The 14,563-nt window shown below is 35.3% G+C and overlaps 2 protein-coding genes across 2 annotated transcripts in view; one reads left to right on the top strand and one right to left on the bottom strand.

The window, feature by feature from the left end:
• Positions 1–11,543, top strand: part of LOC115445914 (vacuolar protein sorting-associated protein 13A) — a 46,912-nt gene extending 35,369 nt beyond the window's left edge. Inside the window, exons 45-55 of the mRNA XM_030172416.2 lie at positions 245–376; positions 531–673; positions 821–2,044; positions 2,211–2,415; positions 2,632–2,782; positions 6,532–6,642; positions 7,402–7,425; positions 8,182–8,327; positions 8,587–8,732; positions 9,087–9,213; positions 9,503–11,543. Of these exons, the coding sequence (XP_030028276.2) occupies positions 245–376; positions 531–673; positions 821–2,044; positions 2,211–2,415; positions 2,632–2,782; positions 6,532–6,642; positions 7,402–7,425; positions 8,182–8,327; positions 8,587–8,732; positions 9,087–9,213; positions 9,503–9,643 (2,550 nt within the window). The 3' untranslated portion in view covers positions 9,644–11,543. The remainder of the gene's footprint in view (positions 1–244; positions 377–530; positions 674–820; positions 2,045–2,210; positions 2,416–2,631; positions 2,783–6,531; positions 6,643–7,401; positions 7,426–8,181; positions 8,328–8,586; positions 8,733–9,086; positions 9,214–9,502) is intronic.
• Positions 11,544–11,942: 399 nt separating this feature from the next.
• Positions 11,943–14,397, bottom strand: LOC115445915 (coiled-coil domain-containing protein 130 homolog). The gene is made up of 3 exons (XM_030172417.2): positions 13,865–14,397; positions 13,053–13,313; positions 11,943–12,800 (listed from the first exon to the last, which is right to left on the bottom strand). Exons 1-3 carry the CDS (start codon positions 14,174–14,176, stop codon positions 12,126–12,128), a joined length of 1,248 nt encoding a protein of 415 aa, XP_030028277.1. The 5' UTR covers positions 14,177–14,397; the 3' UTR covers positions 11,943–12,125.
• Between the last annotated feature and the right edge of the window lie 166 nt (positions 14,398–14,563).

Raw genomic sequence — 14,563 nt, forward strand, 5'->3', positions numbered from 1 at the left:
ATTTTCAAGGACATTGTAAACACTGTACAGTAATTATAAACAAGAAGGTGTAACATCTTTAAACGAATACTTCGACTTGCCATACAGTAAAGGCAAAGTTGAAGTATTTTTTTAAATACGCTTTATCTGGAACTACTTATTGAATATTTTTTCACTAACAGAACTTACAGATTACTATTACACACGGAAACAGTATAAGTCGAAAGTACCACGATCATATTACTATAAGCAATTTTCTTTCTAGTCCGCAATTTGCGTGGAAGTCACTGGTGGGACTGACCGTCCATTCACCATCACCTTCAAGCCATACAACGTGGGAGACGCCCCCGTACGCATTGACAACCTGTGCGATGATCTCTTCCTCAAATTACATCAAGTGAGTATGACAGTATTGAGCTTGTGTCCTGAGTATCTAGACTTAAATAAGATTCAGCTAATAGCTGATTTCTTTAAACAATTTAATCATTACCGTTGGATAGGATATTTTTTAAAAATATCCTTAAAATTATTCACAACATTATATCACCCAGGCGGACTCCGGTCAGGTGGCTCTACTCAGCCCATATCAGTCGATGCTCTACACTTGGGACGATCCCGCTAAGGATCGCAAACTCATGTGGAATATTTACAACAACAAGGGCAAAGGTTATGTCGCTGATTTTTGGCACGATGGGTGAGTGTTTTTAATATTTTGGAAGCGGTTTCAGACGGTACGGGGCACACGATATATTTATGTGTTCCTTAAATATTTTATACACTCTCATGTGATTGGACTACGTTTGAAAGTACCTATTGTATTAAATTCTAATATTCTTTTCAGTCACGGCGAAGAGAAGGTTAGTTTCCATTCAGTGAAACACACAACTCTTGTTGCTACAAGCAGCGTCACATCCAAATTGTCCTCAACCCTCAAACGACTGACTCCAAAGTCCCCAGAGCCTTGCTCATCCAGCAGTGATGACTCAGACAGCTCTGAACTACCAGAGGCTGTTACAAAAACCAAGAAAATGAGGAAGGACAAAGTCATCGTGTATTGGGCTTCGTATATGGACGGATACCAGAGAGTCTTTGTGTTAGCTCAAGATGAAAGGATAGCTTATCAATATAAACTGCGAATCACCTCTGAAAGGAGTAATTACGAAGTTTATTTGTCAATGTCCAGTGTTAACATGTCTGTCTGTGTGCAATCCGGCGCGGGAGTTAAAGAACTGGCTTATGCAAGTATCACAGATTCCCTACCTCGGTGGGAAGTGTACGTCAACCATAAATGGAAGCAGCTATCCCCAGATCTGACCGCGTGGACTGAAGACAAATACCAGACCGATCAGAAAAAGTGTGCTCTCAAAGAATACATTCACATGGACTTAGAAAAGATGCAGATGACGAAACCGTTTTATGCGGAACTACGCCGGACCTATAACCCAGGTGTCTGGCTGCAAATAAGAAAGTCAGACACACAAACATTCCTGCACATGAAGCTGCAGAGGTTCCAAATAGACAACCAGTTGCACGAAGCGGTGTTCCCGAGTGTGTTGTACCCGGCGCCACTTCCTCCCAACTTGAAATCGAATGAAGTAAAGCCCTGTTTTGAAATCGTCGCGTTAAAACAACACCGGCCTTCCTTAAACCAAGATGTTTATAAGTACCTTAAAGTTCTCGTTCAAGAGTATTGTCTCAGTTTGGATCGTGGGTTCGTGAACCACATATTCGATATTCTAAATCATTGGAAGATTGAAGAGAAGCCAGCCGTGAGGCTTAGAGCTGATCTCGCTCTAGTATATATGCCGATGCCAGTGATAGCCATGAAAAGTCAAAACCCTTGCCAGAAAAATGTTGTTTTTGAATATATTCACTTGTCTCCTCTAAAGTTGGTGCTAAGTTTGTCTTCACGAGGATATTTGGTGGAGAATGTAAGTAGTCCGACCAGGATAATGTTTGGAACCAAGAAAGAGAACCGGCCTAAGTTGTTTAACAGCGACCTGTTGGAGTACTTGTTCAATTCGTGGGGTACGTCGCTTTGTGATATGAAGGATGTTGTCTTTAGGTAAGTTATGAAGATTCTTTCTTTTTTATTAAATAATAACAAATAAAAAAGTGCGTTAATTGTAATCACTACTGGTAACTTGGCCAGCTTATTCCTTTGCCATGTTCTCTAGTTCAAACTTCAAACCCTACTTTAATTTGACCATCTCAAGATAAACTTTTTCTAGGATGACATACCTGGAGCTTCGAAACGCGTCGATCACTGGCCCAGCATTGCTGGAAACGGCGCGGTGCCACTACTGGATTCAACTGATCCAACAATTTCACGTGCTGGTGCTGGGGATGAGCATCCTCGGCAACCCATACGCGAAGGCCACTCACTTCTGCACCAACAGTCCCATTACGCATCAGCAATATTATGAGCCACATTTGGTAAATTATTCTTTGCTCTCTTTTTCGCAAATAATTATGTTTCTAAATTATATTCATTACATTTAAGAGAAAAGAAAAAAAACAGGTTTTATTGTGGCTTTCAGCACAATAATATTTTCGTCAGTAACGGTATGCATATGTTTCTTTAAAAGTGTAAATGTTTGCGTAGTCTAATTTTTATTTCATCCTAATATTTTTTTTAAATTCCTATCACAGGGTACAATCCAAAGCCGTAAGTCCATGGAGGTATCAAGCCGGCTGGGCCATGCGGCTGCCTCATTGATGGGGCTTTGTTCGTGCTCTGAAACTAGGACATCAGCTATGTTCGAAGACCTTCCCAGAATGCAAACACCAAGGCGGCGGACTGGTGAGAGCTTTATTGCGACATGACAGTTTATACCGTAAAAAATAGAATATAATTTTAAAATGGTGTCGTTAGATCTGTATTTACATCATAGAGGTAGTCTATTAAATAATAAGTGCATTATTTAGAATTATTAAATCAAGGCTAAAAACACGTATATTCTAGAAATTTCGTACTATAGTTTTGCGGTATTTGACTTGTCCGTCTATCTTCGGATAAGGAATTGGTAACAAAGTTGAAAACTATGAAAAGAAGAGAAATTATAATGTGTGTGTGTTGTTGTGTGTATATAGGCCTCCTTCATCCAACATATTAGCTTTTATCTCTAAAATGGAGGATATTCTAAAAAAACTTAAGATGCATAGTAAGATTTTTAGTCTGCGGAGACTTTAATATAGATTTACTGATAGATACAACAGACAAAAGTTTATTTTGACTTTGCTCCAATCATTTAATCTTAACTGTCACTTTCTCGAGCCAACTAGACTAACTACAACTTCGGCCACGTGTATTGATAATGTTATCTCAAATTTTAAAATTGACTATAATGAATTATTAAGCGGTGTTCGCTCAGACCATACTTGTCAAATGGTCAAACTTAATTGTGTAAAACAAAGAAGTAAAAACATTATTAAATTTAGACCACTATCCCTACGTAATTTTGCAGAAATTTAGCACAAAACTTAATTCCGTGCTGCCTATGCTGACTTGCGACTCGGACAACCCAAATAATATGTTTGAAACATTATTAAATAGTGTGACAAATGTATTCAATAAAACATGTAGTGTAAAATCAGTAACACTAAAAATAAAAATATCTTTCAGTGCTTGGGCAACCAAAGGTATTAGGCGTAGTAGAGATGTTCTATACGAATTATATGACAGAAGGTCCTTTACACCTGATGTCAAATTTACTAATTATGTAAGAACATACTCTAAAATTTTTAAAAGTGTATGTAGGTATGCCAAAGCTGCTTATATTAGTAGAAATATAAAAAAATCGGATAATAAAATTAAAACAACTTGGAGAATAATTAATACTGAAACTGGCAAAACTAAGTGTAATGACAAGATTGTATTAAACATTAATGACGAACTAGTTTCAGACAATAATTCTGTGGCTAATTACTTCGAAAAGTTTTTCAATAACATACCATTTGAGACGACAAAATGTCTGCCATCCTCACCAGAGGCAGCTGAGTCATTCTTAAAACAATATTTAGATTTATCAATTCCAAATTTCGAATTTGAATGTGTTACTCATTATGATGTTATAAAAGTATTCAGGAGCTTAAACATGAAGAGTACTGAAGATCTTTGGGGTTTGTCTGTTAAAGCGTTGCAGTCAGTGATAGTTAGCATCGCCCCAATCCTTTCTGATATTTTTAATTGCTGCATAAGAGACGGCATATTCCCTGATCTTATGAAGATAAGTAAAGTAGTACCAATTTTTAAAACTGGTTGCTCCAACACCCCCTCCAATTATAGGCCTATTTCTATTTTACCAGCTTTAAGTAAAATATTCGAAAAGTTAATGCTTAATCAAATGCTGGTGTTCTTTAATAAAAATGAGATTCTACATGACAGGCAATTCGGTTTTACAAAGGGTAGGTCCACGCAAGATGCAGGACGTGCATTAGTTAAAGCTGTGTTGGATGCCTGGGAGGGATCGCAGGATGCTTTAGGGGTATTTTGTGATCTTCCAAGGCGTTCGATTGCGTTGATCATGGAACCCTCATTTTAAAGCTCCACTATTACGGCATCAGGGAGTGGGGCTTAAACTAATATCTTCATATTTATCGGGTCGGAAACAAAAAGTTTTTATCAACAACGTTTCCTCTGCAGGGTCCACAGTTGGGATTGGGGTCCCCAGGGTTCAATTTTGGGACCATTTCTGTTTTAGTTTATATTAATGATCTACCGTACATTATTAACAAAATGGCTGAAGTTGTATTATTCGCTGACGACACTTCACTAATATTTAAACTAAATAGAAGGGAAGGAAATTTTGTAGAGCCAAATAAAGTATTTAAATTGATTTCTGACTGGTTTTCTGCCAATAATCTTCTATTAAATGCAGCAAAACTAAATGTGTTCGATTCTCGTTACTGAACAAGATTAATGGAACTGATATTGATTTAGACGGGAATAAACTAGAATTAGTACCCTCTACAGTCTTCCTTGGGGTTTCTATCGATAGGAAATTACAATGGGGACCCCACATTCAAAGAATTTCGAGTAAATTGAGTTCTGCAGTCTTTGCTATTAGGAAGATCAGATATTTAACTGATGTGGCTACGGCAAGGTTAGTATATTTCGCTTACTTCCACAGCATTATGTCTTATTGCATTCTTCTGTGGGGTACTGCAGTAGATCTGCAGACCATTTTTATTTTACAGAAAAAGAGTGATTCGTGCAATTTATAACCTTCGGTCTCGCGATTCCCTTAGAGAACTGTTTAAGGAGGTGAATATACTGACTTTGCCAGCTGAATACATTTTTCAAAATATTATGTATGTCCGTAAGAACCTAGGTACTTTTATGAAAAACAGTGACTTGCACTGTTTGAACACTAGAAATAAGAATAAACTAGTTGTTCCAAATTTCCGGCTCTGTAAAACAAATAAATCTTATCTAGCGAATTGTATCAAATTCTATAATAAAATCCCCTCCTTGGAAATAAACCAATCTGCCCGGCTACAAATTTAAGTGTCATGTTAAGCGCGAATTAATGTCAAAGGGGTATTATAATGTAAAGGATTACCTCGATGATCAGACGGTTTGGAAAAACAGTCCTGCACACCCTGTCCAACCCTATGTTAACGCCAATATTATAAATTAACTACATAAACGTCTCATGTGTACCCTTCTACAATTTTGACATTATACTTTTATATTGACTCATTGAATTATCAATGTATAATAGACGACCGACCGATCATTTTGTTGCACCAGCCTTAAAATTTATAATCTTAATTATATTGACCAAGATCTGCGACAAAATATGAAATGAAAATATTATGTTTGTAAATGTAGGCGTATGCACGCTGTACACTGACTGTTTCATAGTTTTTATAATTTTTTAGTATTATTGTTTTTTTTCGTTAGTTTTAGTTATTGCTAAATACTTTTATGTGGATTTTCTCCGCAATTTTACGGTGATGTGCGTGTATTAGCTTATATAATTAATCAGACTTTGTATAGAAAAGACTTATTAAAAAATATATATATATTTAATAACAATATTATAAATGAATAGACAATTGATGACAAAAAATAAAGCCCGGAGTTTCTTTCTGCCTTTCTTCTTCGGGTAGTCATCGCTTAGGTAGTTAGTGAAAGGCTGGTAGGTTAGCTAGGTTAGGGCTTTTATTGTCCTCACCGGTGAGGATCGCGACGCGTTTCTCCCTTATTGCTTATTTAAAAATACATACATACATAATTTTATTTCTTCCCTGCCAGCCCGAGCTGGCTTTGTTTACTAAGTATATTTTTCATTTATTTTTATTGTATTTTGTTTATATAAGCTAATCTAATTAAGTAATAATTGAATATTCTCATGTACCTTGACTTATCATAAGTGCAACTATGTTCGCCTACGTGATGAATAAAGCATTTTTATTTATTTTTTATTTTAATGGCGACTTTGTTAATCTCTTCCACCTGTGACCTTTATATCAAATGTTTACAAAATATAACACAAAAATAAATCGTGGTGTTCGCCTTGTACTTATAAATGAGTCTGTCGACAGTGGAGTCTCCCGTGGTGAGCAACGACCTGCCCCCGTGGGTGGTGTCGAGCGCCAACAGCGCGGCGAGTGCGGCGCTCGCGCTGGCGGCGCTCGTCGCGACGCCCGCCTTCGGTAACACTTATTATATTTACTTCTTCATACAACTTCTAAGTGTGTAGTTACTAGTATAATATGGTATATATGCATGGTGATTGAAATCATTCGTCTTTCGTATTTTCATCTTATTGGAATTATAATATGACATTAACTTCCTTGTTGCTACGGTGGGTCGCTCATTATAGGTAAAATCAACAAAATAATAAAATCACATTGCTAGAATGTGCTATCCTTCATGGCTTGGAACAAGAGCAAAATAATAATGCAGTGGATTTACTTTACCAAAAGTAATCTCATGATTTAGAATTTATTAAACTATGTGTCGAGACACGGTCTTTTTGATCAATACAAAAGTATAAAATAATCAAGCCCATCTAATGAGAAAAGTAAAAAAGTACAACATAACACTGTACTGAGCTCTTCGTGTAGTCTATATTATTTTCATTATAACATTTGCTCGGTAACTCATCGTGTCATCTATTCAGTGAATACTTTCAATGTTTACAAATTGTTCACTTCTTATTGTAGTGAATGAATCAATATCTTTTATTCTAATCATTCTGAGGGCACGAAAACAATATCTCATGCATTCATACAAAAACGAGAGTTGCAACAACAAAAGAAAGTTTTAAGAATGACAAGATTGGTTTATTTTTTTATATAATTTTGGTAAATGTGTAATATTTGATAGAAACCGATAGTAACGTTGCAACTGCCTTCAGGATTGATGTCAGTGTATTTTTGTCTTGTTTTATCTCCCGTGCGACCCGACAGACGACGACAGTGCTATAGTTCAGAGTAAGTATGCATGTTTATATTTATTGAAATGATTCAAATGCATGACACTTGTTAGATTTATTACTTTAAACACTAAATTCTTATCATATTGTGAAGATATTTTTGACACCTGGGTGTCTAAATTGATGCTAAATTTGACAAAATTGACTTTGAAAAACCAACCATGTTTGTAGTCTATTAGAATCTATTTTATGCCCTGTAGGATATCGGTCAGCGAAATAATTCGCGAACAATTCTAGTAATTATAAATTATTGGTAGTAGTAATTGTAAGCAACAATTTTCTATCAGAAATTAGCAATACTTTTAATAATAAAACAAATCACTCCCTTGCATTTCGTTTTATTTTGCTTATAAGTCTATAAATAACAAGCTGGATGGAGGCTGCTTTCGACAGGTCCATCTGGTAATCTTTAAGGGGGGCCGATATTCAGTAGTGGACTTTATGTCGATGGCTGATGACGATGGTGAAGTTCATAGAATCATAGACTATGATACTTTAAATTCTAGTCATTGAAATGTAGCTGCAAAGGACAATTTATATTCCCATATTTCCTGAGCATATTTCACTTTTCGTCATATGTTTAAATCTGAAATTGTGGAAATTAGTACCTATTACAAGGAACATGTTAAGCTTCACAACTTGAATAATTAAGATGCACTCTGTCGATAATAAGTTTTAAAAGATGAGGGCGGGTTAGAATTTTAGTCAGTAAAGCCTTATAAAAGCATTATAATCTGATGTGTCGTGTGTCCAGACGTGTGTCGCGAGGCGACCCGCGCGTCTCTGTCGCGGCAGGTGTGGTACTCGAGCGCGGCGCACGCGCTGCGGTCGTGTTGCGACCGCAGCGGAGGACGAATAGTCGCGCGCGTGCGCCTGCCCCGACACACCTCTACACTACAGGTAACATAAATCAAGGTTTATTTATTATTCTATACAGTGTTCTTGTTACTTTCATATCTCCTTAAGCAAATTTCAAAATCAGTACTCCTATTGATTGGCACCTCAGGTATATATTTTTAAATTAAGAAAACAATTACTTGTATAACGAGATAATCTGTTAGTTGCGGGTATGTAGAGCGTTGTCTCCATCACTGTCAAAGTCTTCGCAAGTCTGTGTATATCACTAAAAGTGTGTCATCTCGATATGTGTGGTGTGCAGGGCGTGCGCGCGTACTCGCAGCACGCGGCGCTGGGCGTGCAGCTGCTGCGGGCGGTGCGCGGCGCGCGCGCGCCCGCGCCCGACGAGTACCTCGCGCACGCGCACCTCTCGCCGCCCGCCACGCCCACCATCCTGCTCTCCACACAGTACGTCATTCTATTACTTTATCATAGTTAAGCTCGCAAACTAATCATCTACAAGTAATTTCTACCTACCACATTTGGTAACATCGCGCGTTTTACAATAGATAGATTTCTCAGTAACCTTTCTGATTTGACGATCACTTTTCTACTGATGATTTTATTGTGATGCGTTGATTAACATAGAAACACACATAAGATTTTATTTCAGACCCTCACATTGTCTAGAGTATGTACATTACATTAGGTAAAACACCTTACAAGCACAGACTCTACAGATTACACTACCTCCTCCTTATTCCTAAATAAAGTTACAAAGACCTCTTCATTTACTATTTATATAATTCGAAATATTTCCAGGCGAATCTACATGGTGCGAGCGGGTGGAACAAGCGGTTCCTGGCACGTAGACTGGGTGGTCCAGCTGGATGACCTACTCGGACCCCCCACTGTGGACGGACACAAGTTAGTGCTCAGCATCAAACAGGTCAGTATTCCATTAACATTGTTAATATAATTCGATATGGACGTATTGTTTTAGAATTAGCGGTGATGAGATGTCGCGGGTTGATAACTCGTGCCCAAACAATTATGACGTATAATCCTTTATTCATTTAGAGTTTGGGACCTGGGTGATGTGGGAAAGGTCTCGAGACCCATTCAATTTTAATACATTGGGTAGTGCTACAACTTAGTTGTTAGGTACTATTGACTATATTTAATAATTTTTATTCAGGATAATTTTCTAGACTAAGACTTTGACTCTAACATTTCAGGACGAGATGGTTAACTATTTTTCTACTGACGAGAAGGTAATAGAGGTGCCAGACCCCGAGGTATTGAAGTGGCTGCAGGCGAAGATCGAGTGTGCACTCATACTGGCGCTCGAGGACAAACGATGTCCCGTCGAACAGTAAACTAAAACTATGGCCACATATAACGCTACCCACATTATGTTGTAACAAGGGCTTTATTTTTAATATCGTACAATAATTTGTACATCAAACATAAATTAAGACTGATTTCACGTTTTGGCGGGCTTTTTGACATTTGAATGTTATGTTTGTTGGTGGCCATTTTGATTTGTTATCTTTTAAACTGTCAATGGAGCGATCAGTATTCTGGATGCGTAATGAATGTAATTGTTGTTAAATCGTTAGGTATATTATGTATGTCGACTATGTTAGTCATGTATTTCATACACGGTTGTATGCATCTTCATATTTTAATTTGATATATTATTATTAACTACGACATAGCAACCTATCGATTTCTAAAGAAAAAATATTAACTATCTATTATATTTTTTAAAGATAAATTTGCTATGTTGAGTTCATTAGGCTTCTGCAATTAGCGAAAAAAATATTCTTTAGAAGTGATACAATGCCAAAAGTTGTACGCACACTTTTATAACTTAATCCTAACTATGACATATTGCCAAGTCAATATGATTTATTAAAGGACTACGAGTATTTTCTATCATTTGTGATTGTATATCGGTGAAAATAGATTTAATAGAAAAAAACGTCGCCCGAGAATCGTACTAGCCAGTTAGCTAACCTAACTGGCTAGTACGATTATAAATACGACAGATAATTACGAGTCGGTATTATTATAATTGATTTGTTATTGAGGAACCTTATATCTATTTTGATCCATTAGTACGTAGTCAAAATCTCTAACTTGCTATACTGAGAAATGGTAAGTATATAAAACAACAATATATTATATTTAATGATTCTATCTACTTGTTCCTATATTATTTTATTTAAATAGTAACTCCAAACTTTAAATCCAATAGGAATAATGCTTCCCATTTGATTAGTTCTATGTTCGTAGAAAACAATATTCATAGAAGTTTTAACCATCTAGTCAACAAATCAGAGCTGTAGATTAGTTTTATGCTATAATAAGTATTGATAAATTAATGTCAACATCAAATAAAGGCAATTCAGAAGTGACAATCTATGGATTTATAACAGATGTATGATAAGTATAGAGAAGACGGAATACACTTACAATAAAATAAAAACATCAACAGAATGCTTTGTGGACATAAATAAATTTGTAATAAACTACGATTTGTAATCGGAAAATTTCCCGCCTTTACAAAATGAGGTTACGGATAAAAGGCTATTGACATTTATTGTGAACGAATGATGAACTTTACGATTTTGAAAAAGGAATTTTATGTTATAGGTATGCAGAGTAACATTTTCATATTTTGTAGAAACTAGGGTGTCATATTATCAAATTTAACTAATATTATGAAACTAAATGTCTGTTTCCATGATTGTCTGATATTGTCTTTTCCGTAAGATAGTTATGGAAAAGGTAAAATATATTTTTGAATGTATGTATGTTAGCTGTACTTTGTTAATCTTACTTGTATTGTATTAGTGGTAGATCTGTCTTACATGTCTATTATTTGCTTCGTAAATAAATTTATATCGATATTTTAGAAATGTGAGTATCAGCATTAGTAGAAAAAAAATGTTAAATGTAATTGATCACTATATTATTTGTATCCATAAATAATCGACTATCTATTTTTTAATAATATTTTGAAATCGATATTTTAATCGATTATCAATATTGGAATTGAGAAACATTTAGGGGGAATCCAATAAAAACTATGCACAAATCACGGGAGAAATAATTTAATTATTCCAACATCATATAAACAGTGGAATAATTACATTTATCATAATACAAAGGCTTAAATCACCATAACATGAGGGTATTATGCTTACATCGAAGCGTGTTAACCAGTACTATAGATGTTTTATAAATGATGAAAATAAAAGTTATTATTCAGTGTGTTGTTTTATTAAATTGTTTTCCTAACATACCTTATTGACTAAGATAGTGCCTTTGAAAACAAAAATATCCAAATTATTAGTATAGATGACCAAAGTCAAGTTTGTTATAACTCCCTAAAAGTATGTTACGTAGCGTCATGCCTTTTTCCTTTTTTAGGGGTTGGCAGAGGTATTACACACACTCATTAAGCTAGCTATGTTAAGTCCTACGTATAAGAGGTGAGCTTACATTTATCGGGAAAAATTCCAGGCTGATGCATAAGAAAAACTCAATATTCTGACCTGGGTTTCGAACCTGAGACTAAGTGACAGGGTAGTTTTATCACAATAAACAGTTTTAGCTGGATAGGATTAGATGCTGATCTGGAATTAATTTCCATAAAAACTAAAAAAATCCAGAAAATTAATTTTGCCATTCCTTTATTGGAAATTGTATACTACTTCATATACAATAGTATGATCTTATAACTACAATGTTATATAATTCACATTTCATGTTCATTCCCCTGTTAATCACACTCAACTTTTGGCTTCAGACATCTATTTATTCGTAAAAATCCATATTACGATTATTAGCTCAATCTGACCCTTCTCCACTAGAACTATAATCACATAATAACTTAATTCCAGTAACTTGATGTGTTCCAATATCTTTTACCATTTCAACATTATTTTTACTCTCTGGTGAATCATCATTTTTGATAGTATTTACAGCTTTAGAATCAATTTTATTGTCAGTACTAATTTCATCATTTTTAATGACATGTGCAATTTTTTCTTCACTCTTAACTCTATCAATGGTTTTATCATCATCTTTAACATTACACCCTAGTTTCTCATATCTTTCTTTCTCATTCTGCATTTCAACTATCCCTGTCTTTTCTTTTGGAACTATTGACTCAAATCTAGTTACTGTCTCTATTTTTGCTGCTTTATCATCTGCCACTTTAGTCTTTTTAATCAGTATACCTAATGAATTCCTTGTTAACTGGGTGCTTTTGAACTGTTCTTCTTTTTTGAGACCTCCAAAACTTGTGATGAGTCCTGCAGAGCTTGGTAATGCAGGACTGTTTAGGATAGTGTTTCTTGTATGCTTCTGCTTCTCTTCTATGCTGGATGATGGCCTGAGTGAGAGGAGTGTTGCCATGTTTCTGTCTTCCTCTGTTTCTGGCAGTAGATTAATGTCAAGGGAGGATTTGGCCAAGAGTAAACCATCACTCACTGCAGCTTCTTCTAGTTCTTTTCGTCTTTTCTGTGAATTATATAATAACTGTTAAATAATCAATAACATAACATTGTACACAAAGGTACAGAAAATTTTGATAGTTTAAAGATATACTTTTTACCATTGCACAATCTTATAGACCATTTTATTATTAGTTAATAAAAAAAATTTAATCATTACCAGAAAGTATCAATTCCTAAATTATAATCATAATCAAAACATAGGTCAAATCATTTAAAAATTTCAAATGCCAATATTTCAGTGTTCTTTGATACTCACTCTAAAATTCCTTCTCAAGGAGCAGTTAGCTTCATAATCATCCTTCCAGACAGTCTCATTCCTGCCCACAAGCCTTCCAAGCCGTGGTTTATCTAATTTAGCACCATCTTCATCTCCCTTCTTATGTTCCAACTTGAACATAGCATCATCAAACAGCCTCATCTGGGTCTCTTTTGTTTCTGGGACAATTTGTCCATTCTCTGTTGGGTCCCACCTGTTCTCTTGTCTCCTAGCCCCTGATACGATGACATAGTCTAAATTCTATAATGAATTGAAAATGTTAACAAATTAATTTTTAATGTGAATTTTACTTTTATACTACTAAAATACTTTTTGGGAAAATAATATACCTCACCAGCAAAATAAAAAACCTGCTTTGGGGGAACTACTTTTGTGTTTTCGTTTTAAAGCTAACATTTTTCTTACCAAAAACTAACTCTATATTTTACCATAACATGGTGAGGATTTTTATATTTTTGGCCAGGCTATCTATATATTATAAATTAAATCCTTATAATAGAAATGATAAATGATTTTGGAATACCTTTTCCTAATTGGCCGAGATAGCTCAGTTAAGTATAATTGAATATGAAAAACAACATTTAGAATAATTTAAATGTATTTGTAATTCAAATCCAACACCTTTACACAGCTACTGGTAAATAGAAAAAAGACAAAAATGTTTTGTATCAACATAAATAAACATTTTGGGTATTTTGTTGTGAAAACTTATAGCCAATTCAATTTCTAATACCCATAATATAAATACTATATGTGAGTATTGAGCATATATATTCATGAAGAACACTTACCCCGGGATCCGTCTTGATCTCAAAGTGATTGTCACACAAGTGGCATTTCATACGGAACTGGTACACTGGTGTACTATAATACATTCCCACTTTCTTCTTCTCTGCATTATATCTCACCCCCATGCCGATGTGGTTGTTGCATCCATCACACCAAATGTTGTATGGCATTTCAAACCGGATGATCAAGATACCCATGTGAAGCTTCCTGGCACGTTCCCTGAGAGCGTGGGTGCCCAGGAACTTATTCAGCCCCCCGACCTTAGGGTCGTAGTCGGGGGGATAGTAAAGGTTCTGCCCTTTGCGTTCACCCATCTTTGCTGTTTAGCTAGATACTTTGGAAGTTATTTGTTTGAAAACTAGTAATTCACTGTCGCAATGAGAGGTACGATAAGACAATACCGCGATAGGCGTTTAGGTTTTATATTAAATAGTTATTAGTTATAAATTTTAAAATTATCTTATGGATTTAGGTGTAAAATGCTTTTCTTAAGCAAACTAAATGCCACTTGTAAATTGTAATGTTTGTCATTAGTTGTCATTGGTTGTCATTTAGAAAATTTACAAACATTTATATCTGAATATTTGCCATATGCAAAAATTTAAGGTAGCAAAAATCTTATAGGAACAAGCCTTATTCACAGCTTACAAATTTGTGTGACCATCGTGTCGCAATGTATATAGCCGCCTTAAAACGTTTTC

This window comes from Manduca sexta, chromosome 19 (assembly GCF_014839805.1).
Source record: "Manduca sexta isolate Smith_Timp_Sample1 chromosome 19, JHU_Msex_v1.0, whole genome shotgun sequence".
In the NCBI taxonomy this organism is placed as follows: Eukaryota; Metazoa; Arthropoda; class Insecta; order Lepidoptera; family Sphingidae; genus Manduca; species Manduca sexta.

Bases quoted from the DNA above. Each gene is read 5' to 3' on its own strand.
- LOC115445915 (XM_030172417.2), bottom strand. From the start codon at position 14,176: ATGGGTGAACGCAAAGGGCAGAACCTTTACTATCCCCCCGACTACGAC. The intron at 13,314-13,864 runs GTAAGTGTTCTT...AATTCATTATAG, and splicing joins AGATCAAGACGGATCCCGGG to AATTTAGACTATGTCATCGT. The intron at 12,801-13,052 runs GTGAGTATCAAA...TATAATTCACAG, and splicing joins CCTTGAGAAGGAATTTTAGA to AAAAGACGAAAAGAACTAGA.